Source organism: Haemaphysalis longicornis, unplaced genomic scaffold (assembly GCF_048455015.1).
Source record: "Haemaphysalis longicornis isolate Haplotype H1 unplaced genomic scaffold, Haemaphysalis longicornis Haplotype H1 scaffold_12, whole genome shotgun sequence".
Classification (NCBI taxonomy): Eukaryota; Metazoa; Arthropoda; class Arachnida; order Ixodida; family Ixodidae; genus Haemaphysalis; species Haemaphysalis longicornis.
The window spans coordinates 67,550,607-67,565,191 of NW_027526225.1; the positions used below are offsets into that span (position 1 = coordinate 67,550,607).

A 14,585-nucleotide genomic window follows, 5' to 3' on the forward strand; every position below is an offset into this window, starting at 1 on the left:
TTTAGCAGTGAAAAAAGCCGTGCCACGCCGGTAACCGCCGTCATGAAAGCCGCGAGAGCAACATTCCTCAAATGCCCGCGAAACCGTTTCGAAATTCGCGCGCGCAGCAAGCATCTTGGGTAGTAACGGAACTGCGCTCCGCACTCTCCAATCACCGCCTTCCAACGCATCACGTGAACCAACGGGAAGCCCCCAAGTGGGAGCGGGCGAAGTGCACAGAAGAACAGACAGAACGCACGCGGAAGGTGATCACGTGCGTCAGGCGGGCTCGGCTAGGTGGTGTTCGTCTGGGACGGGAAGGAACCGAGAATTCACAAGGACGCCGGGATGGCGTGCGACGCTCGGGACGGTTCGCTACGCTATCGGCAGAAAGGCACCAACGGCGTGCATTCGGCCGAATGGAACGGAGTGCTCCACGACGGCAGCAACAACGGTATTTCACTGCCAAACGGACAGCGAACGCTGCCGAGCCGGCACCGACGGCGGCTGCTCGGCGAAAAGTTCTACGCTTGCCTGCTGGCTTTCTACCTCGGATCGGCGTTGCTAGTGTTTCGCTTACAGAGCGCGCTTCCGAACGTCGTTACATCGGACAGCGAAGCGGAGGGGCACGTGTTTGTGGGCTCTCGAGCCAGGCAGTTGCTCAAGGAGCTTGTGGGTTTCGGGCAGCGCACTGTGGGCAGCGCCAAGAACGAGCTGGCGGCCGTGGACTTCGTCAAGAGGGAGCTGGGTCGGATCAAAGACCGGGCGCGGCCCGTGCACAAGCTCGAGTTTGACGTGCAGCAACCGAACGGCTCGTTCTTCCTCGATTTCATCGACGGCTTTACGTCCAGCTACCGCGGCGTCAAGAACGTAGTCGCGCGCCTGGCGTCCGCGAACGAGCTGACGCCGGCCGATCAGAAGCATTCCTTGCTCGTCAACTGTCACTACGACTCGGCTCCCGGCAGCCCAGGTAAGCACGCATGCTTCACTTTTGGGCCCCGTTCCCTTCCGGCCGCTCCCGCATTCGATTGCGGGTTTCTCTACTCTTTGCCACGCTAGTAGTGCGACTCTTGAGCGCGCGCGCTCGCGATGGCTCGACGCCGCGGTCCTTGATTGGCTGCCCAAAAGAAAACATCCAAGTTAGCTCGCGCCGAATGGCTGGTGAGCTAGCTGGCGCGTGGTTCTTTTTTGCTCGCGTGCTTCAACAGCCACACGCGGCCTTCAACGTTCGTAACTTCAAAAGCATTCCGCCGATGAGCCGAATGCGGTTGCTTGGCGCCGCGACCGCTTCGGAGGGCTTGCATGATCGCGACTGGACGGGCGCGTCTGCTAGTGGCAGCGACCACGCCCCCAGCGGTCGCCAACAGCTGCTTGCAAGCGTCTTGACGATAGTTGCTGCCCGGTAGTCGGCCGCGCGCTTGTGTTTGCGGATGTGGTGCTGTCCGACTCCGCCGCGAAGGTCGCGTAGCGCGCGCATCGCACGAGCGTGACACTAAACAAGCAAAAAAAGACGGGCGCGTGCGTTGAAAAAACCTCTTGTCCAAATTACCCGGCCTTGGAGTGTCCCGAGCGCATTAACGTAAGCTTGCGCGGCAAAACACGTCACAGGAGTAGGGGGCCAGGCGCTCTGATACGGCATGCACAGGCGCGAAAGACTGCGGTCGGGTGGTTTCCGTGACTGAAATGCGAACGCCGATGTTTGCCCAAACATACCCTCACCGCTATGCTGCGTGTGTGTACGGGCGGCTAGATTTGTTTTCTTTCTGGTGCTGTCAGTACGGCGCATACGTACAACGTTCACAGTGGATGTCATATTGCGGATGGAGTTGTTCGAAAAAAAAAAAAAAGAAAACGAAACAATGTTGCTCACGGCAAACCGAGGCGTACAATTGCGATCAGCTTTAAAAAAGCTTGTACCGATGGGTGAAACGAATTTACGAAACCCGCGAAATGAACGGTATACACTAGTACCTTCGTTGACCTGGGTCTACCCTTTTTTGTGGGTAGCTGGAGTGGCCACAAAAATATAAAATTTCATGGGTGCAGTGTTTTTTGTCCCAGCAAAAAATGATTAATTCCCGGACGTTTTCTCAAACTGCCATTTACTATTAGTCTCCAAACTTATTATAGTGCTCACCAATAAAATACAGAACGAGAGCGTGCGGGAATTTCAGGGATTTATCCATAATTTCGATTTTAGGGGGTGTCGAAATCCTCCGGGGGGGGGGGGTGGGGGGGACTGCTGGGGGAGGGGATGTATAAATCCCTGGACCTGGTAATCATGGTCGTGGAATCTTTTTTTTTTTTGGGGGGGGGGGGGGTATAAATCCCTGGAACATTTGAATACTTGGATACATCAAATCTTAATAATCTTCTTAGATGCCACTCTTAACTTTTTTAAATTATCAACGTAGGCTACCAAAATTTTGCCTTTTGAAACCATTGTGGTGTTTGTACATTTCCTCTCCCATTCCCCTACAAAAGTTTGAAAAAGAAAAAAAAAATGTGGCTACACTACATATCCTGCTCCATTCGAAGCATCTGTGTCAAAATGGTTTGCGCTGGCAGAACAAACGACTATAAACTGAGGGGTCAAACATCCGATCCTTTCCGCGAAAAAATAAAAGTTTCTTGTCTATTAGTGGTGGCCTTCGGTGCGTTCATGTACGGTGCCTGCTACAATCGACCCGCTAAAACCACCTGTTCGCTAGACGGCATCCTGAACGAACCCCCCCTCCCGCCACCAGTCCGTTCTTGGGTGTGGTTCACTGAAGCATGACTAATGAGCCTGACCTCATGGAGAGACATGCACGGATGAATTGTCGGCCTGATTCTGAAGCATCCCGTAGTTCCTGCTCAGTTCTTTCTCTCTCGCACTGCGGCGTTAGCTTATTATTATTGAAATGGCAAGCACATGCTTGGTCGTAATATGCTGCCTTGTCGCGTATTTGGAACAATTCTTGTAGCTTTCTTATTTGTGCAAATGTTACGAAAATCAAGCCTGAACAGATAGGACATTCATTCCCGCTTATAACTAGGGTTGTTCGTTTTTGGGTTTTATATTTTTTTGTAATCGGGGGTTAAAATTTGTGTGCTATTTTTTAAACTGATAATCGCGTTTTTTTTTTTTGTGAAACCATTCCGAAATTCGGGTATTTTCGGGTTAAATCTGCAGATGTACCGAGTAATACACTCAGCTTATTTTAGAGGATATCACGAGCTTTTTTAACTCGAAACGCATAAAATTGGGGCTTATTTCGATTTTGTAATCAGGGGGACATCATGGTTTCTAGAAAATGCACTCCAAAATTTTTCATTTCGTTGGAAATAAATCAGTAACGATGACAGTAAAGAGCATTTATAACTTCTAAGAAATGAAATCTTTTTTTCGCAAAAAGCTTGTCATCGATTTTTTGCTTATCTTTGTTTACATACAAAATTATCTCCTTGCGCAGCATGTCAGTCTTCATTCAAGACTTGTCCGATCACTGAACATGTCTCAGCTAGGAGAAAGTTCTCTCGACAAAATATCTGCCATTAGCTAGGCACAACCAGGGATTTATACCCCCCCCACCCTAACACCCCCCCAGAAGGATTTCAACACCCCCCCAAAAAGCTTCCACAACCCTTTGCACAAGCACCGTGCCCAGGGATTTATACACACCCCGCCAACCGCCCCTCAACACCCCCCCCAGTACGGTTTTGGCGCCCCCCAAAATCGAAATTCTGGATAAACCCCTGGGCACAACCATGTCAGGCAGCGTTTGCCAGCATGAGGTAGCGAGCGATAGATTCATGAAAATACTCAATAAGTTCGGACGCTGTGTTTGTGGGGCTCGCTTCCAGCAAGTAGTAATTGAGAACGGCCGACCGTCAGTGCACGGTTGTGCAGATCGCTACTTTGAAAAGGTTCATTTGGGAAGAAATCGGGTTTAACCCGAATCTCCGGAAACATGTTCGGGGTGTAAGAATTGGGTAAAATCGAGTTTTGCACGAAAACGAACAACCCTACCTATAAAGGCATTGTTCTAAACAACTCTGCGTGCAAGAAACCCTTGATATTAAAATTGTCGTGAGGGGTGAACTGGTTAAAATAATTGTAGCCAGCAAAGGAGGGTGTTGTTGTCGAAAGGTGTCGCCCTGATTTTTTTTAGGACAGTTTGTGCATTTTGATTTGTGTATGCACTTTGAAAATCAGTAATTGTGTCACAAGAGTATGATTATTGTAAATATAACATGCTTAGAAAGAATATTTTGGTGTCCAAATTGTTTGGGAGTGAATAATTTGGTAGTGAAGTGTGTAGAATGACTAGCGTTAATGAAATGATGCCTTTTTATTATTTTTTCAATTTTAAAGTTTCTAAGTTTTTAAAATTTTAGTTGCCGTTCTATTACTTTTTGAATTTTAGAAAGGAATAAGTCATCCGCACCCACCCATACATACCATAAGGCAATATTCTGCATGGAAGACACTAAAATTGCCCGGAGATTTACAACCCTGTATTTTGTTATATTTGTGGGCATTTTACAACTCATGTTACGTGCTAAATTTAATAAGTGCCTACTTACAATTTTTTTAACATTTTCTTAGACCACATCAGCGTCTGAGTGACCATGTTAATTTAGGGAGGCACTTTTGAATTGACGAGATGAAATCTTTTTTTTCCTTCACAAGCTCTGACTAGTTATTCTGATTTTACCATTTTAAAAATCTAGTTGGTACTGTGCACTTGGAAAAAAAAGGAAACCCAGGAAGAAGAAATCTTCTGCCGTTGCTAAGAGCTTCTGAGAATCATCGTGTGAAGGAAGGTGTACAAGCACCACAGCGCAGCATGTTCAAAAAGGAAATGACCATGTCTATTTCAAAGACTGAGAGATATTTTTTTTGCTGCATGAGCTTACGCTGTTGTTTGAACAGCCCCTTCAGTGCAGTTTCCGTTCGGAGAAGTAAAAGGAAGCTTTGCTGACCTTATGTGCACAGCTGAAACATTGACTGCTAGTCGCTTGAAGCGTCTAGATTGCGCAGTTAAAACAAACGTAAGAAATGCCAATACCCTTAGTTTTGGGTTTGCATCATGCCAAACTAGCGTTGGATCGCAGTGTGGCCCTTTGTTTGGGCAAACTTTCATCATTGATATCTTCAATGCAGCAGCTGCCGCGTTCCAGTGCTTATCTTGGAGTGTTGGCACAGGACAAAACAGAAAGCAATATTCAATTACATTAACGATTGAGTTAGTGTAACTGAACTCACTGTATAGCAAAAAAAGAAATTTAGTAGAAAAGCAAAAACCTGCTCCATGTATAAAAATACCATATAAACTAGACTACAGGTCGATTCTCTGGATCACTGTATGCTGTTGCCCTCTTAGCTTGAGGGAAAAACAGCTAACGAGGAAAGTTCTATTTTAAAAAAGTGCATCAGAAGGGTAATTTAATTTACGTGTGGTCCTTGACCGCCACAAGTCATTCACCGCAGCTGTTGGAGCTTTCCTCAAAGGGCAAGGTTTTTGCGCTTCATACAACGGTTCAGTCAAGACATAGAAGCTTTAAATCGTCTTCTTGACGGCCATTGGCATGCGAGCTCCATCGTTTTTGCAGCAAATGTCCTCCGATGTTGCCGGTGGCAATCTCGCGCAAAACTAGAGTGCGAAGTCTGCCACCTTATTCTCTAACTCAAGGTGCATCTTGGAATATCCGTGAAGGGGTTTCTATCGAGAGTCGCGTGACAACTCTGACGTCAAGTTCCGCCAGTATCGGACGCTTTTCTCGGACATGCCAAACTAGCGTTGGATCGCAGTGTGGCCCTTTGTTTGGGCAAACTTTCATCATTGATATCTTTAATGCAGCAGCTGCCGCGTTCCAGTGCTTATCTTGGAGTGTTGGCACAGGACAAAACAGAAAGCAATATTCAATTACATTAACGATTGAGTTAGTGTAACTGAACTCACAGTGTAACTGAATCACTGCACAGAACAAAGCTCTTCGAAGGGTTTCTAGTTTGTGTAAGCAACACTGACAGAGTTATCTTTTGCATGCCACTTTATCATTATGATGATGCGTCATTGTATTGCACTTATACATATTTATGGACAACTTTATTATTGTAAAACATAATCATAATCATCCTCCCCCTCCTCTTCTTCCTCCTTCTGTTCAGTGCAAGACAAAGGCATCTTCTATACTTCCAACTGCGCACAGATGGCATGTAGAAAATAGCTGACGGTTGGCACAGAAGATAGCTCATAGAATGACAGCTCATGGCAGCTATGAATGGCAGCTATGACAGCTCATAGAATAAAAAAAACAGGTGGATGAGTTGAAAAGAGAGTTGGGTAAATTTGGCTTTTGGCCGGACTCAAACCAGGGGCCTTTGAAATGCGAGACTGACACTCATTTCTGACACCTCTCCCATTATTCTCCAATTACCCACTCTCAAGTGCTCACTCTCGACCAAATTTATTGGGAGCACCGTTGCATATAAATACAACCGCTTATCGCAAGAGGCATGCGCGGTTGGACGCACAGAAAAAAAACAACTGCGCGTGGCCCTTGCCATTGTATCTGATTTTAGGTGAACTTGGTGAGTGCAGTGCGGCCTCCGGCTTAGAACACGCCTTAGAGAGCAGGCATTTGAAATGACATTACAATGGCATTCGGGTCAAATGTCCTTTTAAATTTCGAAGGCCATTTCATTTGAATGTCATTTCAAACGCACTTGTAGTAGGAGTGTTAGAGACATGCACCGAATCCTACATGAGTAATTGGAGCGTGCTGATTGCACAAGTAACAATTAGGCAAGTAGCAAAGCATGTTCCCGCTGAATGTCCTCCTTGCTTAGTGATGCGAATTCAGGTAATTAGTCATGGTTACCAGGAGAAGAAGACACAAAGGGAAAATGATGATAGTGATGATGCAAGGAGATATTCAGCGATTGGACACTGATGCTTTTGCAATCACTAATCGCCGTATTTGCATGACCCTAACGTGAACCTTTTCTTTTTTTGCTAAAAGTAGCCTCAAAATCTGCGTGCAGTTTACAATTGGGCTTAACACCGAAATCAGCTTTCAACCTTTCTGACTTAAGTTTTAATGCCAGCAGGAGCTGGATAAGCAAGTTTATGAAGCACAAGGAATTTTTGCTTCCACAGTTTCTTGCATCAAATAAAATGTCTTTTTCCAGCTACGAGATGTCGCGTCTTTTATATCCGCACGATAAAATAGGCGTCAAATTATTTTTAAAAATTTTCATCACTAAACTTACCTGCGTGTTACAATCTAGGGCACGTTATAATTGTGCAGACACGGTATGAGGGAGTGCTTAGGTGTACTCATAATTTTTTTTGTCTTTCATTTCTTACTTCTCAATCTATCCCTTTGGTTGCCATTCTGCTCCTTGGGTCAGTCGACCTGTTTTCAACTTTTGCGTTACATGCCCAGCTCGGAGCATACCATACTCTGCGATAAAATGCGCTAATGTTGCGTTCTTGGACATCATACTTTCTTTCAGGTGCCAGTGACGATGCCGTCAACTGTGCCATCATGCTGGAGGTTCTACGCGTTCTCTCTCGGAGGAAGCAAGCCCTGCGCCATCCCGTCATTTTCCTGTTTAATGGGGCGGAAGAGAACATCCTGCAGGTTTGGGTTCCGAGTTTCTTTTTTTCTCCTTCTTCTTTAGAACTCTCGACACTGCGTCGCTGCCACAGCGTGTAGACACAATCGAGGCCAGTCTGATGATATGCGTCACAGAGACAATGCGTCGCTGTCTTCGCTTGTCAGGGGGATGGCAGCTGCTTTGCATGCGCTGTGGCCTTTATGTGGAGCACGTGTGTTATCACATTGTGTGTGCGGTTGCCATGGGCGAGCTTCGAGGTTGAACAATTGGCACTGCGCGAGACATTGTTTGCTGTTCCCTGTTTACGAAAATGCGTCCGCATAAGCTCGCTTGTTGAGAAAGCATGAGTGGCCTTGTGTATTTGTTAATGAGTAAAGCCTGATAAAAATGTTTTTCTTGAAGTTGGTGAATGTTTTAAACCAAACTGTGTTGCTGGGAATTCCGTGTGCACTTGTTTCCTGTTTCTTATTTGACGACGCTCATTGCATTCTTTTCAACTCGTCATCATATGTTACCTGTAGAAACGCTCATTTTTTTTTTAGTGGGTAGGGGACGTAACGCAGTAGAATATGTATCACCAATAGGTATATATACCTGACGGGGTGGCTTTAAGCGTCTTCCCATTGTCAGAAATGCTGCTTTTTGCGAAGTCATCTGTTTACTGGGGGAGATTTTCGGTTATTTGCTGGTGGTCCATATTAGAAAAAATTGTTCTTTTTATATGGTGATTAACTTTGAGCCATTTAGGTGTACTGAACATTTTGTTTCATTCTAGAAGCTTTGTGCAAAATTGCAGCATTAGTAACGCTTGCGTAAAATGCAAACTAGGTTTTCTCACCTGCGCATTTTTCACAGCTAAGACGTTGCAGTTGAATGAAACCCAAAAGTTGGCTTTCCTGTCCGGTCACTTTTTTGCCAGGTTGTATGGATGGCTCGTAAAATTATCAGAAAATACTAAAAGTGGCTGTTTCACACTATCCAAACAATCCAAAGCGTTCCTCATAATAGTTTAACAGCTCTTGCGAACTTTGTCGAGACGCTGTAAGCATTCCGATCTACTGAGCAGCTAAAGGAAGGATTTTTGCACAGATGAGTCGACAGCAGTTGGAAGCATTAATTTTAATTCCTTACATGCGTCACCTGTAAAGTGACTCTTCAAATGTAGCTGTTAAATTTTTATTGCACATGCAAGTGATGACTGCTTTAGTTGGATTAGGTTTTCTTTTTATTTGTGATGTGTGCCGGTTTTTGACTGCATAGAGTTTCACTGTGAAGCATATGGGAATCTTGTGTGTTACTGCTAAAGGCACCTATGGCTAGAGCCCCTTACTTTTTGCAGTGGAAAGTTTCAAATTCTGCGATTCTAGATAGGGGAATCTGCAAAATTCCGTGGCAACATTGAAACGGCATAAGGTACATGTAACAGTTCATTTATTAGACACTTCAGACTCCTAACATGCTAGATTTTATTTACAACTGAAGGAAGCTGTTGGGCTGAGCATCTGGTGATGCTTTGCGCTTTCTTCACCAAGAGAATGGCGTTGTGAGGCACAATGTCACCACAGTGACTGAATGACTTTTCTGCGTCAACAGAGTTGATTGGCACCGACAGGTATTTAAGGGCAATAGAAGAAAGTGTTGGAGGCAGGTGTTCCATCCCAGCCCAGAAAGCCAGGACATCAAAATCTTCACCTGGCTTTTCTTGTTTAGAAAAAAAATTGTGCCAAGTCCCTGCCTTGTCACTAGACTTGAGGTCTTGGGCAGACTTCAGGCACACTTGCCATTCAGCAGCTAGAGCTATAAATCCAGGAATGGCCCAAATCTGATATCTTCTCTGAGAGACACCCAACTTGCTGGGGATCCAAGCACCTCACACTCTTGAAGAACTACCAAGTGTCAGAGTGCTCCAAGTATACTATCGCCTTGCTAGCCGCTTTACTCATTGCACCCTTCATTTGTTTTCAATCTGACGGGCCTTGTCGTGTGCAATGTTCTCTTTCTGTGGCTATGGCTGAGCCCCTTGATTCGGGTGGAGGCTGCGCCACCTAGCCATTTTTATTATTTGATAAGGTAGGAATACGCAGATGCAAATTTAAATTTTCAACAGCAAAAACGTTGCAGACAATTAATAGAAACCATTTTGCTATTACTAATAGAAAATACCACTTTTCCGCCACATTTCACCGAATATATAGTTTTGGGGACGTAGCGCCACACTTTTAACTTTTGTTTTTTTTTAATTCCGCAAAAACATTTTAATTCCGCGATTTTTCGCGGAATTGCGGAAGCGCGGAAAGCTAGGGGCTCTACCTATGGCAGGCAGGTTACTGCAAAACATTCTTTTTCGTTGCAGCTCATTCCTCCCTGCTAGTATGACTGGCATGAGCGTAAACTGTTAATTTGACTGCGCATTGTCTCGTGTAGTCAAATTGCAGCATAGACGTTTTCTTGCTTATTTCGTATGAAAGACCATTTCTTCCATACTTCACGCATTGATGTGCGTAATTATGCTCTGGTAAAAAAACACAATTCCCTCCAAGAAACAAGTTGAAGAAAAACAGAAAGCTTCAAATGAGGGAATTGTTTGGCCATTTTTAAGTAATTTTTGGTCAGATTCAGTGCGTAACACATCTCCGTGGGTGCTTTTGAATGTGTGCTATGACCTAATTGCGGCACAGAATGTGCCCTGCCTCACAGAATATTGCTCCACCTTTTTAATGCCGTGAAGATGTGGGCTGAAGTGCACTTGTAGAGGTCGTTGTGAGGAAAAACCAATGGGTGTTGGAGTGAGATGGCAATTCGAATGGCATCTTAAAGTGGACAGAGCTGCAGAAACCAGGACATTCAGGAGCCAACAGCGCAGGGGTTGTCTTCTTGTCTACAGCTTGGCTGTTGTTAATTACGTCCTTCAAGGTGTTCATCAACCAGTTAGCCCAAACGAAAATTAGAGGGGACTGAGAGGGACAAACAGTTGTCAGAAACTTCCCGTGTAATGCTTGTAGTAGTATTAAAGTACCGTATTTGCACGATTCTAACGTGCTCCTTTTTTGCTAAATGCTGGTCTAAAATTTGTGCGCGCGTTGCAATCGGACTCAATAGTGAAGTCGGCTTCACAGTAAGATCCTACTCAATCCAGTCCAAAACAATCCGCCGACATCACGTGGGTAAATTTTGGCGTAACTAAAATGTCTCCTGAAATAAAATGTTTTCTTCCGGGTACGCGACTTCAGTGATGTCATGTTTTTACATCTGCGTAGTAGGATCGGTGGCGAACTATATTTTTGAATTTCCCCAAGTTAACTAACGTGCACGTTACAATCAGGGGTGCGTTAAAATCGTGCAAATGTGGTAGTTTGAAACAAAGTGGTGATCCACATGTTCATGCCCTCTCTCCTGTTCCTCGTCCTGACGGCAGGGCTCTCACGGCTTCATCACGCAACACAAATGGGCCAAGGAAGTTGCTGCCTTTGTCAATCTCGAAGCCTGCGGCGCCGGTGGAAAGGAACTGCTCTTCCAAGCGAGTAAGATGTCCGTGCATTTGTCATGTCCCTGAACGCGCCAACCTTCCCTCTGAGAAGTAAAAAGTTAAAGAAGTTCCATTCAACGTGAAAGCCGTCAAGCCCGGAACAGTTTGACAGAGGGGCTGTGGTGTCATTTTCTGCTCCTTGATACCACCCTTCACACTCTTACCTTCCCTTTCTCACTCCTCTTGACGAATTGAACAGAGGTCTGTTCAATGCAATTCAATTTTCCTGCCTTCGCAGTGCTCGCACGCCTTCTTCTGGGACAGCTCGCATCCTTTGCTTTAATCTTTTGTTTCTTGTTCTGCTTGGAACAGCACGAGTGGGGGTTCTGTGCTTTTTGTGCTTGCTTTCATCTCGAACGGGCTGGAGCCTTTCTGAGCCATCTTGAACGCGCCTGTTTTTTTCTTTCGCGGCCACTCTTTTTTTCACTAAACCAGCCGAACAAACATTCCTAACTAAATGCACACGGGGGGCTGCCGGTTAAGTACATATATTTTGCCTCAAATGTACCTACAATTTTCTTTGAGCTAAATAATGCGGACATGTATGGCTGTGCTGGTGGTTCCAGAAGTTTCAAACGAATCTGCATATGATGGGTCTTTGATCAAAAACTTTATTTTTACAGTTATGATGATAAAAATTGGAGGACATGTGTAGTTTTTCATTCTGATTGCAAATATTATAAAATTTGTTTTTGTGTAAAACGACTGCATTCAAATCTAATTGGATTTTTATATTTGATTTTTTGACACCTTTTGTAAAAATAACCGCTTGAATGATGCAACTGAACGATGCACCAGTGAACTGTGCACAAGTAAAGGAGTGCAATAAGATGGTGTGTAGCTTAAGTTATGACCATTTAAAGTTGGGGCTTGGAATGCAAAGCCGGTTTTTCTGGCTCCCAGCTTCCAAGTCCAAACTGTCGTAACTTCTGCTACAGACCAAATAGAAAAATACTGTTAGTCTTATTGCACTTGTTGATTTGTGCGCAGTTCTCGGGTACCTTGTTCAGCTGCATCATTTAAACGGTTTTTTTTACAAAAGGTGTAAAAAAATCAAATATAAAAATCCAATTAAATTTAAATTCAGTCGTCGTTTTAAACAAAAACAAATTTTATATCTGCAGTCAGAATGAAAAACTACACATGTCCTCCAGTTTTTATTATCATAACTGTAAAAATAAACATTTTTGGTTCAAGACCTTTACTTTTGGCCGGAAGGCTGAATTGAGCAACAATGGCTATCTTTTCAACGCCTCTGCTCGGGTTCGTGATGCAACGTGACACCGTGACTGCAGACGAGCTACTACGGCAAGACGGTCCCCTAAAGGGCTTTGCACTTGAAATGGCAGGTGGTGACTTCAGTGTGAGCAACTTTTTGGGGTGGTTGTTTGGCGAAGCTTTGGGAGGGGGCAAGCAGCCAAGTTGGAGAAGAGGGGCTGTGGTGCAGGTAGTAGTCTAGGCGAAATCTTTGTTTCACCACCGAAACCACCAGCCTACATGTATGCCCACTGCAGGGCAGAGGCCTCTCCCATTAATCTCCAACTGACCCGTTCCTGTGCCAACTGTGACCAAGTTATCCCCGCAAGCGTCTTGATCTCATCGGCCCATCTAACTTTCTTCCACCCCCTGCCACGCTTTCCTTCTCTGGGGATCCACTCTGTTACCCTTTATGACCAGCGGTTCTCTTGCCTTCGCATTACGTGCTCTGCCCACGTCCATTTCTTCTTGTTAATTTCTACTAATATGTCCTTAACACGCGCTTTGTCTTAATCAGTCGCTAATTAGTCTGCTGTCTCGTTACACCCTAGTCTTCGTGCTGTTTGTTCATTCCAAGCAGCGAGGAAGCACCTCACTTAGTGTTTTCCGGTAACTTGACATTGGCTTGGCTTGGTTTGGCTGGAGTAAGTTGTGCTGCCCTCAAGTTGGATAGGCTTTGGTTGACCGTTAATTTGTTGTCTAGTTATGTTGTAGTTTCTCCACTGTTTTGTTTGTTCCAAGCAGTGCTGCATCACCTAGCTCCTTGTCTGGTGACTTGACAGCCACGTGGCTAGTCTTGGCTGGAGCAAGTTGTGTGGTGCGCGAATCCAATTTGTGTTTACTGGCCATGTCTCCCGGCAGGTCCGAGCGACCCATGGCTGGTTCGGGCCTATGTCGAGGGAGCCGCTCGGCCGTTTGGATCCATCGTTGCGGAGGAAGTCTTTCAAAGTGGCCTTATTCCCTCGGACACAGATTTTCGTATCTTCAGAGACTTTAAAGGCCTACCAGGTGAGTAGCCGAGAGGTTACCAAATTTTAAGCCGATGACTTTTTCCTTGGAAAATGCAAGGCCGAAAATTCGCGCGTAAGTTGCAACGCAAGGATTTTGTAGACATGGAAAAGTTCAAAAACTCAAACACGGGATGTTCGAATTGTAGAATTCTTAAATTAAATTGAATACAGTTGACCATCGACTACGCGACCAGGTGTTGCAAATTAGTTCGTTAAATGGTGAACTTCATAATAACGAGAAAACAGTACACCTGTGGGCAACTGCAGAGGTAATCACTCTTAATTAAATCAAGAAATTTGTAAAGTCAGGTTTCATAAAATCAAGGTTTCGTGAAGTTAAGGATGAATGCGTGGTGGCCTCTGATGGAGAATTGTACAGAGGCATCTACCTACTCACATGAGTAATGTAAGCATGATAATGACAGAAGTAGCAATTAAGTGAATTGCAAAGCGCGTTTCTACAGCCCTCTCTACTTGACGATGCGGGCGCAGGTATGTGTGGGGTCATATAGTCACAAAGAGAGGAAGGAAAAGGTGCAAAGCGAAAGGGATCATGATTATGCTAGAGGACACATCCAGTTGTTGACTAATGCTTTCGTACTGTATCATAAGTGCTTAAGGTTCCTCGTAATCTTGTATGAATGATGGCAATAAACATGGCTCGCAGTTCATAGCTACTGTTCTGTCATTTTTTGGTCGCATTACATTTTAGAAAAGCTTACTTGTTGAGCAGTGCAGTAGCTGCTGGCTGTATCAATTTTTTTAAATCAATTTGCATCCGAGAGCTTTATGTGGTTACTTGAAGGTTTGGTTGGCAGAATAGAGTGAGTATGGGACAGGCGAGGTCTGTCCTCATTCTTTTTAACTCACCCGTTCTTGTCTGTTGCGTCACTCCGTTTCAGGCCTTGATTTTGCCTTTGCCAAAAATGGCTACGTGTACCACACAAAGTATGACAACATGGACTACATCCCTGATGGATCTATTCAACATGCGGGTGAGTGTTGGAGTTGATGTGTGTCATGCTGATATGAACTTTGTCAGTAAGTGCAGACTGCGTAATTATTTACTCACACAAACCATTGGAGAGCATAGTTCTCGCATGTCCAGTGCACCACTGCGGTAATCTGCGAGCTCCACGTAACACTGGGCTGGGCTAACAGCTGTCACTCTTATAGTATGCACTGGAGTTTAGGCCTAACA

General features: G+C 44.9%; 1 protein-coding gene across 1 annotated transcript in view; it reads left to right on the forward strand.

Moving 5' to 3' along the window:
* The first annotated feature begins 215 nt into the window (after positions 1–215).
* Positions 216–14,585, forward strand: part of LOC144162794 (endoplasmic reticulum metallopeptidase 1-like) — a 42,434-nt gene continuing 28,064 nt past the window's right edge. Inside the window, exons 1-5 of the mRNA XM_077693456.1 lie at positions 216–949; positions 7,487–7,614; positions 11,007–11,112; positions 13,236–13,382; positions 14,287–14,379. Coding sequence (XP_077549582.1) covers positions 328–949; positions 7,487–7,614; positions 11,007–11,112; positions 13,236–13,382; positions 14,287–14,379 — 1,096 coding nt within the window. The 5' untranslated portion in view covers positions 216–327. The remainder of the gene's footprint in view (positions 950–7,486; positions 7,615–11,006; positions 11,113–13,235; positions 13,383–14,286; positions 14,380–14,585) is intronic.